Consider the following 18,372-nt stretch of genomic DNA (forward strand, 5'->3'; position numbering starts at 1 on the left):
GAATATTCTATGAGCTCCACACATGTCAATCAAATTTTGTATTAAATTTTACCTTTAGATGATTTAAATCTACTGGACAGACACAGAGTACTCAATGGTGACAGTGTGCCCTCTTTCCTGCTGAGCATGAATAGGTGAACACAGAAACTTCTAAGGCTACCTTGTAATTCTCTAGCATTAGTCCTATATTCTTGGCCTTAAATATGATGCTAAAACTGCTTTAAACAGTAAGATGAGGATAGCATCAGGCAGGAATGTCAACTTGTTTCTGGGATGAAGGAGTGTGTGGAGTCATCTGGGAGCAGGAACAGAGCAATCTAAGGAGTAGAAAAACGTCAAGGGGCAGAGATGCCTAAGTGTCTGCTGATTTCAGCCAATACAATGGTCCCCACAGGACCAGTTCACCTGGCTTCAAAAATGGAACAGCTGGAATCCCCTGCCTTGTTCAGCGGTCCAGTTCAGCTCTTGACTGCTTCCGTAGTCAAGTGAGGTACGTGTCTGACACACGGTTACATCTGCATACTTAATCTATAAACATGGAGAGGTCCACTCCAAAGAATAACTTAAAAAAGAGTATCAGACCTTCCAACCACATTCCAAATTACATCATGGACAAAGTCAAAAGAATAGGAGGGGAAACAGATGTGTGATGTAAGATGTACGACAGTCACAGAGGAAACTGTCAAGATGAAAATGGGCACATTAAAAGCTCATCTTGTTCTATTAATCTAATGACCTTTTTTTCAGTCCTTTTAACTAGACTCATCTTTACTGCATTTCAAATGGAAGGGTCACCACATGCTACTGATACCAAGCAAAGCACAGAGATGTCTAAAGAGCCATCTTCATAAAAGTACACACGCATGAAGCATTTAAACAACCCCAACCTCTTGAAAGATATTAATTGAGGAATGTAAGTACCTGCTGTCTCCAAGGGCAGGATCCTTGGGTTTAGCATCAATATCATAAACAAAACGCTCTTGAGAGATCACTATGACATTGTCTGTAGTTTCATTTCCCAAGATAGTGATGACAGGATAACCCATCTGTAGTGTCCACTGATCCATTACTTGTTGGATATTTACAGATTTTCCAACCCTTTTTAAAGCCTACAAGAAAAAAGAAAAGTTTCAATATGTTGAAGCAATAACATCATCCAACATACAAAACTCTTTTTTTTTTTTTGTCCCAGAGAGCATAATTGGTTTTTTAAATGGACATCACATACACACATTTACACCCAGTACACATACACTCTACATGATTTAACCAGGTCTCTGTCCATCTTGCCAGAGAGGAGGAGGACAGTCAGGAAGTCATGTTTCCCACATCATTCAGGCTGTAACAGAAGAAACAACCTGCTTTGCATGGTTTTAACAAAAGCCACAGAAATACTGGGTGGCTGTCTCCAAAGGATATTCTAGACCAACCAGAGTTAAAAAAGACTCAGTGTTAGTTGATGCAGGGTGCTTACAGTGATGCATATTCAAAGGGCCTGATTTTTTAAAGTACAGAGCATCTGTTCTGAGAATCAAATGACTAGTTACTCAAAAATATTGTCCCTCATGCCCAAAGTGAGGCTATGAATACCAAGGTAACCCCAGCTGTTTCATAAACTGCACCTGTCACAACACATGGAGGATTAATATGTTCATATTTGATACCATATGTCAATAAAAATGCTGGTTTATAAGTAGATTTTCATCTGAAACAAAAAGAGAAACTATGGCATCATGGGAAATGAGACTGGGTATGAGGAGACTGACGGCTACCATTTATTCTTCAGCAATGGAAATATCCCTAACTGCCAAACAGTCCTAGATTACAGACTGAGCAACCTCTCATGAATACACGAACCCAGCAAGAAGTCTTTGGAACTGAAGCTGCAATTGCAGTGCATTTGGAACAAAGCGGCTGGCAACAGACACGCTTACAGATGAGGCAAACAGAATTACTAGCCTTAACAATGGACTTAAGCATACAGTATAGATGTAGTGGTTATACATAATACAGTCTCAGCTTTGTTGCATTTTATCAGCTGTGGGTTTTGCTGTTTTTTCAGTATTATGCTCATCCCTCTGATGTTCCATCACCCAGAGCTATCCTAAAGGCTTTAACAGAAGAAGACATCAGGTGAGAAGCAAGAAATATTTTTGCAGTGGCACTGAACTTCAAATTAAGATATAGATTTAAGAGCATGACTGTATGTTTTGTCTCAACTCTCATTAACAGTCAATACAGACTCAGTTCAATTGCCCACACATAGGTAGTTAATGTCATTTGACCTGCCACTCCAAAAGAGTACAAATTTCTCCACAGATCTTGTGAAAAATCAATTAGATTCACCTGAATGTAAGCAAGAATTTTAGGCATCCTTGGCTCACTTTATGAAAATTAAACTCTGCCCTAATAGATCCACAGACCTTTGGGCAGAGCAACCAAAGGGAGCACGGACGTAACAACTGTAAGTCTCTACAGCAAACCAAATGTTACAGTAAGTAGTTATCTGTTTACACCAGACTTCAAAGCTTTAACAGTTTTGTCATTCACACAAATCATAACTCCATACAAAATCACAAACATGCCTGATGTAAATGCCAATGCTCAGCACTTTAATGTGCTTTCCAGCTTATGAGCCTCAGCATGCAGCTACTGAAGTCAATGATAGCAGATTCCATGAAGTATCTTTTACTGAACACCAGTGACATAGCACAAGCAAGGAGATATATTTTAACATAACAAAGAATAGAAATGCTGCAAAAACCATATTTTATTGTTGCCACTAAGATAACTCAAATGGTATTTCTTTGCATCAATTTTTATATTTGCTTTGGGGTCTGAAGATTTCAATATGCACTATTCATAGAATCATAGAATCACAGAATTGTTAGGGCTGGAAAGAACCTTAAGATCATCAAGCTCCAATCCCCCTGCCATGGGCAGGGACACCTCACACTTACCTGTATCACCCAAGGCCTTGTCCAACCTGGTTTTGAACACTGCCAGGGATGGAGCATTCATAACCTCCCTGGGCAACCCATTCCAGTGTCTCACCACCCTAACAGGAAAGAATTTCCTTCTTATATCCAACCTAAACTTCCCCTGTTTAAGTTTTAACCCATTACCTCTTGTCCTGTCGCTACAGTCCCTAATGAAGAGTCCCTCCCCAGCATTCCTATAGGCCCCTTTCAGATACTGGATTCACTCCTAACGTCACTGAGAAAAATATCACGGTAAATTCTTGCTTCTTCCCTCAGTGCAATAGATTAAAGCTTTTTTACCTTTGACAGTGTGTTCCAGAGATCATTTCTGGCTGCATTGCCATACTTGTGAATGGTTAAATAGTCCTATGGAAATAAAATAAAAATACGAATCAGTATTACTATACACAAGGCAAACAACTAGAGCTGTGAATCACTGTTATTAGAAGTTAAAGCACATCAGTGTTTGCATTTGTCAAAAATCTAGAAATATACATTATGTTCATCCTAAGGGAGTAAATAAACAGTTTCTTAACCTCGTTTACAATGCAAAGACTGTTGCTAAAAATTTCATTTATGGCATTCAATGCTCTTCCTTTTCTGCATAAGTCACTCTATAAGCTAAATATTTTGAATATACATTTATATTACTTGTCTAACCTCAGAAGGGTTTCCTAGGTAATTCTCGGCAATAAAAGAAGCTGCCAAATCACAGTTGCAGTTCCTATTTTAGCAGGTCATTCTGCATCTAGTGTCAAAAATTTGCTCACTCGGGTGACAAATAAATTTGCTACAAAATATTTAACTGAGCAGTAGCCTACTTGAACTACAAACTCTTATGCAGGCAGATCCCGATGCTTCCATGTCAAAATACATCTTTCTGGCAACTGGGGTTGTAACAGGTTATCACAAAGGGTCTCTACAACACGGAGTGGTGGAAGAGGGGTGACAGGTACCCAGCTCTGTGCTTGTGCATATGTGTGTTTTCGTGACACATGTGACTCAGAGACTGAAGAGGTTATAAACTGAATACTTTCACTTACTCAGCTGCAGTTACAATGACTGAGGGTCCATTCTTCCCCCTTAGCAGCCAGAAAGTTGATCCCTGGTAAGCTACCATTGTATTAAATTAACTTTCCAAATTAATAGTTTAATCATATGATCAGGTTAGGTTTGGGTCTATCAGGCACAAAAGGCTTCCAGTTTTTGTAGAGACAACACTGTTAGTTTCCCACCATTCTGTGTCCCTAGAGAGCAGCTCATTCAACTACAGAAACGAAATTCAGCAATGATTATTTGAATAACGTACATTTCAAGCATTTTGATTGGAAGAATTAAGTGAAAAAACACATCAGAGGTTGTAAATCAATGGGATCTCCTGCATTTGAATTTCCACCATCTCCGCTTTACACAATGGCTGGAGACAAACCCTAATTTACAGCACAATGATAAAACTGGGACAAACTTGCTGACTCTGTTATCTGTGCTTTGTGTGAAGTAAGACACTTTGGGAATAATTAGTATTTGGAAAGCAAATTTTCTGATACACAAACTGTAGCACCTGTGACAGATTTAGCTTTTGTCAGCCAACTCATAGTACAAGAAGCAGCAACTCCCATTTAATCACAGGCTAGGAAAGCTAAATGAGAACACTGACTCTGTAAATGCAGTGCAGAGTCTTAACAATGTCATGAGACTAACTTGGAAAAAAAGTCAAGATTATACGGGCTGCACCTACAGCACACTGTGCTTCCATTTTGTCTAAAAATACAGAATCATTTAAGGCACAGTAAAATATTCAATAGCTTTCAAAGCTGAAGAAGTTGAATTGCAAATTAAAAAGCTAAAATAGGAATAAACAAAAGTGGGACAAGGTAAATAAATAACAACAAATACACTTGTGCATTCTAAGCAGCACTAGAAAATGCTGCATGAATTGGTCCTTCTGAGAGCTGCTTTCAGAATTGTAACACAGTAAAATAAAATGGGTGGAACACTTGAGGATATGCTCCATCCACGCAATAATCCTGTTTACCAATCTACCATTAGACATCAAATTTTACTGATTTTACTTTTACATTTTGTGTTCAGAAGGACTGCAAAGAGACTAAATGCTTCTGCCCTTTTGGTGATTTTTTTTCTCTCAAGACATGGACTGGGGAATTTAGATGTGGCTCACTGCTCAGTTAAACAATTTATTACCCTCCAATCTACATGCGTATTACACAAAGGAAAACAAAAAGAATCATTTTATCATTTACCATTATAATTTATCACAAAATAAGAAAACACAATGAAATGCTCAACAGATGAGTACAGCCCTAGTACCATACAACTTGATTGTCCACTTTGTCATCATTCATGAAAGTTGCATATACACAGCATCAAACTAGGAGTGTTATTAAATGCATACTACACAAAAAGCAGTCCTAAGTGAGTTTGCATCAAAATATGCTTCTAATAGCAAATCTAAATGGCAGTCCGAAATCTGAGTGCACTTTCTACAAGAGCTAAAGTTACTGAACCAGGTCCCATCAAACTTCCTCATATATCAGTATCCTGTTTTCAATAACCAGTAGCAGATACCTAGAAAGGGTATAAAATAGGACAAGCATACAGTGAAACTTCCCCAGCATGCTCTCCCATTATCCAGCATTTCATGGCATGAGGAATCCTGAGCAGATTAGTATCTTTGTATTTAATAGTTACCTTCCATGAGTTTGGCCAGTTGCTTTCTGAACCTATATAAATGCTTAGCATTTGCACACCTTTCAAAAAAAGCATTTCCCACTTCAGTGATCTGTTGGGTGAAGATACCTGCTCCAAACATCTGCTCATCTGCTGGTTTCATCTGCTAATTCTGCCCTAATTCTGGCATTAAAAGACACAGTGCATAACTGTTCCCTACTTCAGTCACCCCAATCCATTCATGCTTCTACAGATCTGTATCGTCTATGTCTTCATATGAGAGCTTGGGTTTATACTGAGAACACCACCAGACACAATGACCCTACCACTCCCAGATATGCTGCAAAGTTACATTTTCTTTCCAACATCCAAGCTTCAAAGCTAGCTAGGGTTACCATGACCCAGCCTTAACTTTCTTTACCAAATTATCAGCCCCTCTTGACGTACCTTTCATGGACAGGGACTCAGCTTAAAAAGGAAAAGGCTTGTACGTAGCAGCATCAAATGCGTCACGTGAAGTATTCAAACAGAAGCCAAACATCTACAACATACCCTGCTTGTCTCTTCTAAGGATGGAACAAGCAGGGACACAATCCATTTTTTCCTCCTGGGGACCCATAACTAAGTCTTAAATAGCTTGCAAAGGGGCAGAAGACATGTTCTTATTCACTGTAATTCTCCAGGGAAAGAGAATTAGCCACCCCTTTGCCTTTACATTGAATAGAAAAGAACCAAGCAGAAGAGATAAAAGACACAAAACAAAAAAGGAAGATGGGACTGAAAACACAGCGGCCTAATCTAAGCTGTATTGAGCACAGCTCCAAAGGAGGTAAAGTGACTTAAAGCCACTTTCTCATAAACACAGATACCCAGAATCATTTGGCTGCAGGGCTGCTTCCCATCATAAACTTGAAATTCTATCACCTACAAAAGCTTTTCCAACAGCTGGAGCATGCTGGAGCATGAAGATATGCTTCAGTCATTTTCCTTTCAGCTATAACCCTACAGTATGTGTGAGGAGAAAAGATGGCAGGAAAATAACAACCCAAGACTCAGGACAGCTCTTCTGTCTACAACTCTTCCTTCCTCCTTCACTGTAATACCACCTTTAAATTTTTTTCTTTGTCATGGAGAAAGTAGAAAGAGATTTCACAGACCCTGGTACAGTGTCACTCATAATCAGACACACACACAAAAGTGATCATTTCGGTTTACGTTTTCAGCAATTCTCTTGTAATAATATTCTTAAAATCTTGGCATTAAGAAATGAAGCCACTCTTTGGCAAAAGGAATAACAGAGTATGACCTCTTCCACTCTATAAATAATAATAATAAAAAAATCAATATGTTTTTCTGACGTGTTTTAGTAGTTTTTAACATAAAATATTTTTTTTAAATCCAGAACCTGTCTTTGCCATGAAAGCAAAGTCCAATTACTGCACAATGAAAACCTAAGATCTTAAAAAAAACCCAACAGATTTAGACTATAATATAAAGTTTTGGCAAATAGCAATCTTAACCACCCCTAAAAAATTAAAAGGCTTAATGCTTTTCATATTATTACTTGTATACTGAAGCAGATAGCTTGAAATATCCATAGTAGAAATAGCAGAAATATAGTGGAAGTGATAAAGGCTTTTGAAAGATGTTTTTAGTAATGTTGTATTGATTAAGCTTGCAGGCCTTTTATTGTACTAGGCTTTTTTAAGAAAAAGAGATTATTTAGAAGGAAAAAGTCTTTTATCCCTTTGCAATCTTAGTTCTCTCAGTACTGCTAGAGACCGAGCCTCTTGGTTTTAAAAAAATGAACTATCCCCACCATTCAAACATGATAACACTCACAACTAATAAAAGGTAGTGACTGATAAATGCACAGAGGTTAAACAAGGGGAAATAAGTCTCCAAACATATATCTTATTTTCGGGAGAGACTTCAAATCTATAACCAGGAACTGAAACATCAATTCTAAGACCAAACTCCTTCCTCAGTTTATCTGTATGAAGTTGATTACTTGGCAGAAGGCGCAGCTCACGACTTACACGAGCAGTGCTGAGATCTGAACCAGATTAACATTGAGTAACTTTTTCTCCTAAAGATAACTGAGAAATCCCACTACACAAGATGAGTGAGGAAAACGTAGTAAAATATGGCATCAAATTCTTCTGGCTACACTGCTCTGCATGCCCTCATTTCTCAGTGATAAGGAAACAGCAGCCTTGCTCTACCTCTCTCTTTTGTATTTCACTTCTATTCCTGGTGCACATCCTCATCCCTTCAGCCTACACTATGTTCTTGTCGAACAGTTTTATACAACTGTTGCAACTCATCAAAGCTTTAAAGTTACTAATAAAATCATTTAGTTCAGGTGGAAATCAGACTCTAAGGCTCTGGGTGTAAAATCCAGCATGCTTGTTTTCCCAGAAATTTGTATACTTAATCTTAAGCAACCAGACACCAGCCACCAGACACACTGACTACAACATGCCACCTTTTTTTCCCCCTTTCCTTTACACTGCTAACATCAAAGCTTTCACCACATATTATCTTGACGTTACCTAACATTCAAATGAAAAAATCTCGGGTGAAGGTCAGAGGGAAGAAGGCACTGCATACATTTGCAACGGTGAGTGACAAACGAGATGCAGTGAGAACACTGATAAAGCATTTACCAGCAAGCTACAAAGAAATGAAGATTCCTGTAAGTGAGTGAAACTACTGAAAGAAAAGCTAAAGCAGTCAACTAGGTTTGCAGTATTTGTCAGCTGTAAAACAGGCCAACCCTTGAGAAAGAAAGAGCCTTAAGGAAGTGATCATCCTCTTGGCTGGGCAGTCAGAGAAGCAGTAGAATACAAAACAGGAGTAGGCAAATACACCTTAGCAGTCATGGTAAACATTGTATAAGGCAAATTAGATGGAGGTTAACTCTATTTGCGTCAGAATCAATTTGTACCACTGAGTCAAGCTGCAGGTCTACCTCCAAATTGAAAGAACAGCTGTGATCAGACCACTTATCAAAGCAGTACTGCGAAACCAGCTAAGAAAACACTTGGGAACAGGTTTTTTCCATGTGACGTAAGCCAAGCAACTTCTTCACCTTCTGCATCAGTTTTACTAAAAGTGCCCAAAACTGCTTCCAGACAGCCTTGTCAGAAACTGCCAACCTAGACAATACTCTAAAGTCATTAGACATACTCGAACTTTCATGAGTGAGTTCTACCAGAGGATCAAAAATGTTAATATCCTTACTTCCCTTAATCTACTATTGTGTTAAAATGTGTTCCTCCACCAAAAAATTAATTCACTCTCTGGTCAACAAGCCAATAATTAAGCTAACAAAGCATTTCAACCTACAATAACAAAAACCAGCATCAAAATTATGTTGAAACAGCAAACACATTAGGAGTGTAAGACCATGCCTGCAGCAGAGATAATTCCCATCTAGTACTAAAATTATCACATCTGTTTTATATACAGACACAGCATCAAATTCATTCCTGTATCTCCCTCTAGCTAATAATTTTCGTGGTAGAGTCAAAGTACCTTCCACAATCTCTGCTCCTCTTTGTCCCCATCCCACTGTTTCTGAGGCTACCTGGCAAACCAGATCTCTGAAATTACATGTATGGGATGTAAATCTCTCATTCTGCACCAAGGACACCCTGCCTTCCTTGATCGAGTTACCAAAAAGAATCTCAAACTCTTCCACTGGTACAAATGAAGTGTTGCTGGGTGGCAATGCATGGATGGGAACAAGCAGCTGGAGGCAGCACTGAGGAAAACAGAAGGGTGATTTCCTAAGCCAATGTCCTGTCCAAGTATGCGGCAAGTATTAGGAAAGAGACCAAACAGAAACACAGTGGTGATGTCAGAATACAGTTAAGAGAAAGATGACCCATGTATTACATTTAAGGTAAACAAAAAGTTTATTTTGTAGCCCATTTCTGTAAAAGTGATACTCAAATGCTCTTTTCAACTAATGGTTGGTACTCCTCCACAATAGGCTAAGTAGACTAGTTAACTTTATTAAACTTTACGTATGGACACTGCCATTAAAAACTGAAGTAGATTAAACTCAGTGACTTCAAGTCACAATGAAAATGCTAGCATGAGTTAAGTAAATGAAATAACAGTTAATTTCAGTTTTAAAGTTCCCACATGGGGCTATAATGAGGTTTAACTAATCCAATTACAATTCACACCATCGGCTACTTTGAACTTCGGTGTGTCCCTGTATAAATACAGCTTAAATCTTGTTTACTTGGCATTAAAAATAAAACTCTGAACTAGAACTTTACACCACTTCGAACAATCAAAGAATATGACTACTAAGGATAATATTATTTTTTTTCCTCCATATTTCTAATAATTCTACACAGGAGCTACTTGTTGAATCCCTTCCAGATAGACATTTATTGGCTTCCATATTTTAAGTGATTAGTAATTCTATCTGCCTCTTCATTCTTTGAAAGTGGTGACCCTGTAAGATGTTCAGGCCTGGCAAATAGGACTGTCGGCTTTTTAATTTATTTAATCTTCTCCAGATCTTTTCTGTCTTTTTTCTTTAAATAATAACCCATAAGAATTATTTTATCTGCTCCACATATAATCACACTTTCTCAATCTCTAATTTATCCAGCCTGTATTTTAACCATTAGCTGCAATAAGAAATTAAAAAATCTTGAGAGCAAGTAACACTTTTAATGTTCCAAATAATTCTTCTGTGGTACCACAGGAAAGCAGTATCTAAAATATTAACCGTCAGGAACATCTTACCTAAATTCTAGATTCAAACTCCCAAACAGGTAATAAGAAGTTAAAAAAAAGCCTGAGTGGTGTCCAACATACTTCAGAAGCACCATGCAAGTACTCACTTCAGCTGTGTTTTGCCTTTTCTTTGGGCTGCTACCTCAGTCAATGCTTAAAATCCTAGGGAAGGAAATCAGTGGAATCCCACCAATGTATACCAGATGAAATTCCAGGCTTTTATTTTCAAAAGGTATACTTAGAATTTTTTTACACGCAACAGTAACACAATGCTCACAATCAGGAGCAACTAGAAAATATCCACTGTTATCATGTCATATCTGCAATTAAATCATTACATGCAAACAGCAAGCTATAACTACTAATCAAGAAGAGTGACACTGGAACCATACAGGGAAATAAATCTTAATTTTCTCTAGAGCCAATGGTGCTGAATAAGCCACACAATTATAGTATTTTACTTTGTCCTTTTTCAATTCATAATAGTCCCATATGCTCTAAGAATAATCAGATCAGCAGAACTGACATTTTTGACATTATATATTCTGACCTACAAAAAGCTAGGAGGATTAGCCAGGTTAATAAATGGTTAAAAGGGTGGTGTCACAGTCAGGGGTTTGGGTGTCTTGAACATGGGACCCAAGTTTGTTGGCCAGGTCTAGCGGGGGCTGGTGAAGCTGTTCCTAAGGGGAAGAGCAGTATTGGTAGAAGGCTTGCCAGACTGGTCAAGGAGGCTTTAAACTAGATGTGTTGGGGGAGGGGGGGCATCATTCCATCCCAACACACCCAGTCAGTTGCCAGCACCTATAATAACTGCTTGGACCAATGCAGAGATATTCCGGCTGCTCCAGCCCATAAGCCAGCTTCATTTGGAGCTTGGCTTAGATGCCCCTATACAAATGCCTGTAGCATGGGGAACAAACAATAGGAATTAGAGATGTGTGCTTGTCTATGGGGGTATGATATTATAGGCATCACAGAAACATGGTGGGATGGCTCCTATGACTGGAGTGTTGGAATGGAAGGTTACAGACTCTTCAGAAAAGACAGGCCTGGCAGGCGCGGAGGGGGAGTTGCCCTTTATGTTAGGGATAGGCTGGAGAGTATGGAACTCTGTCTGAGGACTGGTGAGCAGATAACGGAGAGCTTGTGGGTCAGGGTTAAAGGGAAAACAGTAATGGGAGACATTACTGTGGGGATCTGTTACAGACTGCCTAATCAAGAGGAATCTGCGGATGAAGGACTCGATAGGCAGATAGGAAAAGCCTCACGCTCACAGGCCCTTGCTCTGATGGGGAACTTCAACCACCCGGATATCTGTTGGAATGACGGTACGGCCCGGCACAAGCAATCCAGGAGGTTCCTCGATTGTGTGGAAGACAACTTCCTTCTGCAAGTAATAGAGGAACTGACAAGGAGAGGTGCCATCCTTGACCTTGTGCTCACCAACAGGGAAGGGCTCGTTGGAAATGTGGCACTGCAGGGCAGCCTTGGATGCAGCGACCACGAGATGGTTGAATTTGAGATCCTTAGGACAGTGAGAAGAGCGTGCAGCAAGCTCACTGCCCTAGACTTCAAAAGAGCAGACTTTGGCCTCTTCAGGAACCTGCTTAGTAAGGTTCCATGGGATATAGCCCTAGAGGGCAGGGGGGCTCAAGACTCTTGGTTGGTCTTCAAGGATCACCTGCTACAAGCTCAGGAGTGTTGCATCCCAACCAGAAGGAAGTGCAGCAGGAGGGCCAGGAGACCTCCTTGGATGGATAAGGAGCTCCTGAGGAAAATTCAAATGAAAAAAGAGTTTTATAGAAAGTGGAAGCAAGGACAGGCGGCCTGGGAAGAGTACAGGGATGTTGTCCGGGAAGCTAGGGACCAGGTTAGGAAAGCTAAGGCCCAGTTAGAATTAAACTTGGCTAGGGATATTAAGGATAACAGGAAGGGATTCTACAGGTACATAGCAAATAAAAAACAGATTAGGGAGAATGTAGGCCCCCTCAGGAAGCTCTCAGGTGAACTAGCTACACAGGATTTGGAGAAGGCTGAGGTTCTGAATGACTTCTTTGCCTCGGTCTTCTCTAGCAAAGGCTCTGACCGCACCACCCAAGTCTTGGAAGGCAGATGCAGGGACTGTGAGAATGAAGACCTTGGGCCCACTGTAGGAGAGGAATTGGTTCGAGACCATCTTAAAAATCTGAATGTGCACAAGTCCATGGGTCCTGATGAAATCCATCCGCGGGTCCTGAAGGAGCTGGCAAATGAAGTTGCTAAGCCACTGGCCATCATATTTGAAAAATCATGGCAGTCAGGTGAAGTTCCCAACGACTGGAAAAAGGGAAATATAACCCCCATTTTCAAGAAGGGGAAAATGGATAACCTGGGGAATTACAGACCAGTCAGTCTCACCTCTGTGCCTGGCAAAATCTTGGAGCAGATTCTCCTGGAAGGCATGCTAAGGCACATGAAAAACAACAAGGTGCTTGGTGACAGCCAGCATGGCTTCACTAAGGGGAAATCCTGCCTGACCAATCTGGTGGCCTTTTATGATGGGGCTACAGAACTGATGGACAGCAGTAAAGCAGTTGATGTCATCTACCTGGACTTGTGCAAAGCGTTCGACACTGTCCCACACAACATCCTTGTCTCTAAATTGGAGAGACATCAATTTGATGGATGGACCACTTGGTGGATAAAGAACTGGCTGGAGGGCCACACACACAGAGTTGTGGTCAATGGCTCAATGTCCGCCTGGAGACCAGTAACGAGTGGTGTCCCTCAGGGATCCGTAATGGGACCGGTCTTGTTTAACATCTTTGTTGCTGACATGGACAGTGGGATTGAGTGCGCCCTCAGCAAGTTTGCCAATGACACCAAGCTGTGTGGTTCGGTTGATACGCTGGAGGGAAGGAATGCCATCCAGAGGGCCCTTGACATGCTTGTGAGGTAGGCTGATGCCAACCTCATAAAGTTTAACCATGCCAAGTGCAAGGTCCTACACCTGGGTTGGAGCAATCCCAGGCACAGCTACAGGCTGGGCAGAGAAGAGATTCAGAGCAGCCCTGCCGAGAAGGACTTGGGGGTTCTGGTCTATGAGAAAATGAACACGAGCCGGCTTCAGTGTGCGCCTGCAGCCCAGAAAGCCAACCGTATCCTGGGCTGCATCAAAAGGAGTGTGACCAGCAGGTTGAAGGAGGTGATCCTGCCCCTTTATTCTGCTCTCGTGAGACCTCACTTGGAGTATTGTGTGCAGTTCTGGTGTCCTCAACATAAAAAGGACATGGATCTGTTGGAACAAGTCCAGAGGAGGGCCACGAGAATGATCAGGGGACTGGAGCACCTCCCATATGAAGACCAGCTGAGAAAGTTGGGACTGTTCAGCCTAGAGAAGAGAAGGCTGCGTGGAGACCTCATAGTATCTGAAGGGGGCATATAGGGATTCTAGGCGTGGACTCTTCATTAGGGACTGTAGTGGTAGAACAAGGGGTAATGGGTTAAAACTTAAAAAAAAGAAGTTTAGATTGGATATAAGGAGGAAGTATTTTACTATGAAGGTGGTGAGGCACTGGAATGAGTTGCCTAGGGAAGCTGTGAATGCTCCATTCCTGGCAGTGTTCAAGGCCAGGTTGGACGAGGCCTTGGGTGATATGGTTTAGAGGGAGGAGTCCCTGCCCATGGCAGGGGGGTTGGAACTTGACGATCTTAAGGTCCTTTCCAACCCTAACTATTCTATGATTCTATTCTATGATTCTATGGGTTAACGGGATTGTTAACATCGATTTCAGTGGAGAAGAATTAGGACAATGTTGAGTATGTCATCCATGGTGTTGGAAGTGTACCATTCATTTAGAGGATGTAGATAGGACCTGTGTCCTGTCCCAAATGAAACAACATCCAGTGTACAATCCAGAATGCTGAGACATAAGAGAAACTAGTAGGAGAAAAGAAGAGGCAAGAGCCATCATTAAGTCAATAGATCTGCTTTCTTGTTGATAAAAGAGCAGTAATGCAAAAATAGAAATAACCCACCTGAAATCAATATGGCCCTGTCATTTTTATTCCAGCACAAGAAAAGAATGGAACCTCAAACCACCATAAAAAACACAATTTTTGCAATTAATACATCTTCTGCATTGAAACTCAATGAATCCAATGTGAATGAGGCATCTAAAACAGATTCAAAATTTGTACTCGGACAAATTTCCAGCTACTTTAAAATATATTCTGCTTTGCTGGGAATCCTTATTAAAAGATCAGAATTATTAAATGGAGAGGTTTATTTCTCTTGTAAAGTTCACCTTCACCTACTAGGTATTAGCATGAAGAGGACAGGAGTTCCATTTTGAAACACAACAGCAGTTGCAGTGTGGTGGCAATACAGTTTGCATGCAAAGTCTAAAGGAAACAGTGGGACTGCAAAGTTATTGCCTAGTAGAGTCTGATGGTATCTGCTGTGCAGTGAGACACCTGCTAGTACATTAAGCTTAGCTTTAAAGAAAAATGTATTTGACATATTATTTGGTAGTGGTAGTGAACTACTGAGCTAAGAACAAATCTTACAGAAATAAAGCACTCTTTGAAATTGAACTGCATATATTTGACTGAATTTGTACATTAATTTTAGTTCTGCCTTGTGTGGTTGCGTAATATTTTTAAACCTAAACCCAGATATTGCTCAATAAATATATTTTTAATGCACACAAAAAATGATGGAATGTTTTCTATAGATATTTGGATGGCACATACTAATTGTGACAGGTTGGCTGCTCATTCCTCTGCATTAATTTTAACTATGCCCAGGGATTGCTAACCAGGCAAAAAATCTCTGCTGTACTTTTTTGTAATACTTTTTTTCTGTAGAAGCCCCAGAATTGGAAAGAAATTAATGTTACTTACTATGGAAAAGGTCACCATAAACCACTTGAGAAAACTTATTTTAAGTATGATTGCATGTCACTGTGTCTAGTCCATAATGACCTGCAACATTACTACAGTAACAATGAATAACAGATAGGAAAGCAGTCACAGTGAAGCTTCAACCTTACCTACAAGTTATTTGTTGCTCATATCAATTGAGAAGATTTTTCTCATGGTGTAAAAGACAATACAGTCACTAAAGCTGTATTTAATCGTGCAAAATGTAGGCACCTTAAAAATCATTAGCATTTACATCTGGCTATATGCTATTGTGTCTACCTAGCTACAGTAAGTGAACTATAAATGCATGTAGAAAAAGAGAAAGGAATGGTCAGAGGATGAGGGAGGAGAAGGAATAGGAGAAGGAGAAAGAGAAGAAGAATAAAGTTTTGATGACAGCCTGCTTCATCCAGTAGGGACTCAGATTTTTCCCAATGTACTCTCTTGGCCTGAACAGAAGTAGATTTATTTTATTTCTGACATGTATTAAGTGTTAAGTAGAAGTTCAATCTTGCAATCTGTGTGCTGGAAATATCCCCACTGACTTCTAAAGAGCTAATGGAAATTTTGATTGCATGAGGATGGTAGAACTGCACACAAAATGTGTACTTACAGTGCCCTGTAAAGTCCATTGTGCTAGCTCATAGCAACAGAGGCACAGTTGTCACTGAGATCAGGAAAACAGTATAATTTTATTCCAAAAGAAAACATTTTCTTAAGTAGATAACCAGCCCACTGATGCTATCTGAGAATTCATACCGATCATTCTTCCTTTTTATAGTTTCTATAATAAAGTGTAGGAGAAAACAGTCATAACTGAATTTCACATGCAACTAAATAAGAAGCTCACTGAAAGCATAAGAAGCGAATATGTACGCAATATCTGTAATATGACTGACGTAGCACTGTAACATTGTAACATTATGTAACATTGTCATAAATGGCATCCTGCTCTGAGGAATCAAACTTAACAACTGAAGTAAACCTTGTTTTTCTTACTAATTGTTTCTGGTTTTGTAAGAAGCTTTAGCAACAAAGCAATAAAACAACACTTGACCCTAGCTGAAGGACAGCATGACTTCCTCCTAGTTGAGGCAATGCTGACTGTAACCTTTCTCTGAAACATGGGCACCAGGGACATCACCAGCTATTGAGGTTCAGCAGCACCTACCATTATCAGTCCTTGTAACTCTCCCTGCTGGGACCCCCTGTGTGGCCAAAATGTAACTGTTAGAGCTGAAATCCTTATCTTCAAAAAGTCAATCTCAGATTGAATTCCTACCAAAAATGTCAGTCAAAACCAGAAAGAAAACATGAAAAAATACCATATTTTACCTTTTCAATCTTTGACAAGCTTTCCTGTCCCCACACAGTTGGAGCACAGGTCTAAAGGTCAGAAGAAAAGTGATGTTTTCAGGAACATGCTTTTTCCCAGTTCTGGTCAACTTTAGATGACTTAGCAGCTAGAGAGTCTCTGCCTCCCTGCACCAAAGGCTCACAGCTGCTTAAGCTTTGAGGGAGGTTAGAGCCCTGAAGCAGGAAGCAAAGTGCCTGTGTCTCCCTTCTCTTGGCAATTCCCAACAACTGGGGAAAAAGTCTGTCTGATTCAAACATTCCAGAGACAAAATAGCAGAGCAGAAGGGAGGGAAAGGAGTTAGTACAACCAAACAGGAATATTCTGCTAATACAACACTTTAGGAAAAAGATCTTTCTGCACAGCACCTATGTTAAATTGGGAAAAACCCCCCAGACGTTATGACAGGTTGTGGCTGTAAGTGTGGGTGCATTACGTTCAGCCCTGTGGTCTGACATGTAGCAGAGCTAGACTCTTGTGACTGAACCTGATGTAAAGTGTGTTCTGAATATCCGAAAGAGTTTATAATCCTAAATACTTTGACAGAACATCTTCTTGGGTTTCAAAACAGACAACAAAATTACATGGATCTTTTTCATTTTAATCACACTGGTCTAATTTTCACCCAAATATGTACCACTATCACTGATTTATTTAAAGCAAGTGTATGATCGACATTTTCTGGAGGCCTACCTTGGTGCTGCTGGAAGCTGAGCTGCAGCCACACTGAGCACTCAGAGCTGATGGCGAAGCCAGTGGAAGCTGTGCTTTGAACACGTAAACTTTTGTGAGCCGTAAGTGCTAAGACACATAGTAGGCAAATGTGCTGCACTAAGCATCTCCTACTGCATGCTCCATAGTTGTGTAAATTTTAACTTAAATTTCTGTGGACCTAGATCTCCATTTATACAGTGAGGCTAGCACCAACCCTTCCCTCCCTACAAGGTTCATGTCTTCTATTCCTGACTGTTGCTGATGCACTTTGATACCATACTGAATGGCATTTAAGAAAATTCTATGTAGCAGTTAGGAACTGGGGCTACAAAGCAAATGAAAAGTATACGAAACCATTTTAACAGGACAACTCAGCATGGTCCACTTTGTGAACTGAATCAGACGCTGTCCTATATAGAAAACATTGGTAAATACATAATTGAAAATCCTGGTTAAGAGGCATACAAAAAAAAGGAAAAGAATGCAAAGATAAAATTAATTTTAGCATTTCTCAACAACTGTACATTTCAATTACGTATCTTCAAAGAGCTCTACTTTAACCAGAAGCATTTTGCTATACGCATAGTATACTCCAATCCTGTTGGATCTACAGGGAAGTCTACCATTTTTGACAGTGATATCCAACTCTGGCCCTTACTACGCTGTACATCTTTAACACTTTCAAATGAAAAAAATGTTGTGACACTGCAACTTACAGAAGTTCAGAAGTTTATTACGTAAACTTTTACTGACCTACTTCAGTCATAGTGGAAAAAGCTAGAGAAAAAGTCCATAAAACTAAATGCATTCTAAAAATGTGAACCTAAAATCCAGAGTGATGTAAATTAGAAGCATGAGAAATGCTGAGGGGCCAGAAAAGGTTAAAGATACTATCAATCTCATATGACATGTAGTGTAGAAAACAGTGATGTCAGCTCCTGTGAGATTTCCTATGACTTCTTA

The 18,372-nt window shown here is 40.0% G+C and overlaps 1 protein-coding gene across 1 annotated transcript in view; it reads right to left on the reverse strand.

Annotated features, from left to right (window-relative positions):
- The window catches only part of TRHDE (thyrotropin releasing hormone degrading enzyme), a 215,131-nt gene that overhangs the window by 73,417 nt on the left and 123,342 nt on the right, over positions 1 to 18,372 (reverse strand). The window contains exons 8-9 of the mRNA XM_061367998.1: positions 3,282 to 3,347; positions 922 to 1,109 (exon numbers count right to left, since the gene is read on the reverse strand). Of these exons, the coding sequence (XP_061223982.1) occupies positions 922 to 1,109; positions 3,282 to 3,347 (254 nt within the window). The remainder of the gene's footprint in view (positions 1 to 921; positions 1,110 to 3,281; positions 3,348 to 18,372) is intronic.

The sequence above is a fragment of the Neopsephotus bourkii genome, unplaced genomic scaffold, assembly GCF_033783945.1.
Source record: "Neopsephotus bourkii isolate Nb327-2 ecotype Australia unplaced genomic scaffold, CSIRO-AGI_Nbou_v1 NB_1423, whole genome shotgun sequence".
NCBI lineage: Eukaryota > Metazoa > Chordata > Aves > Psittaciformes > Psittacidae > Neopsephotus > Neopsephotus bourkii.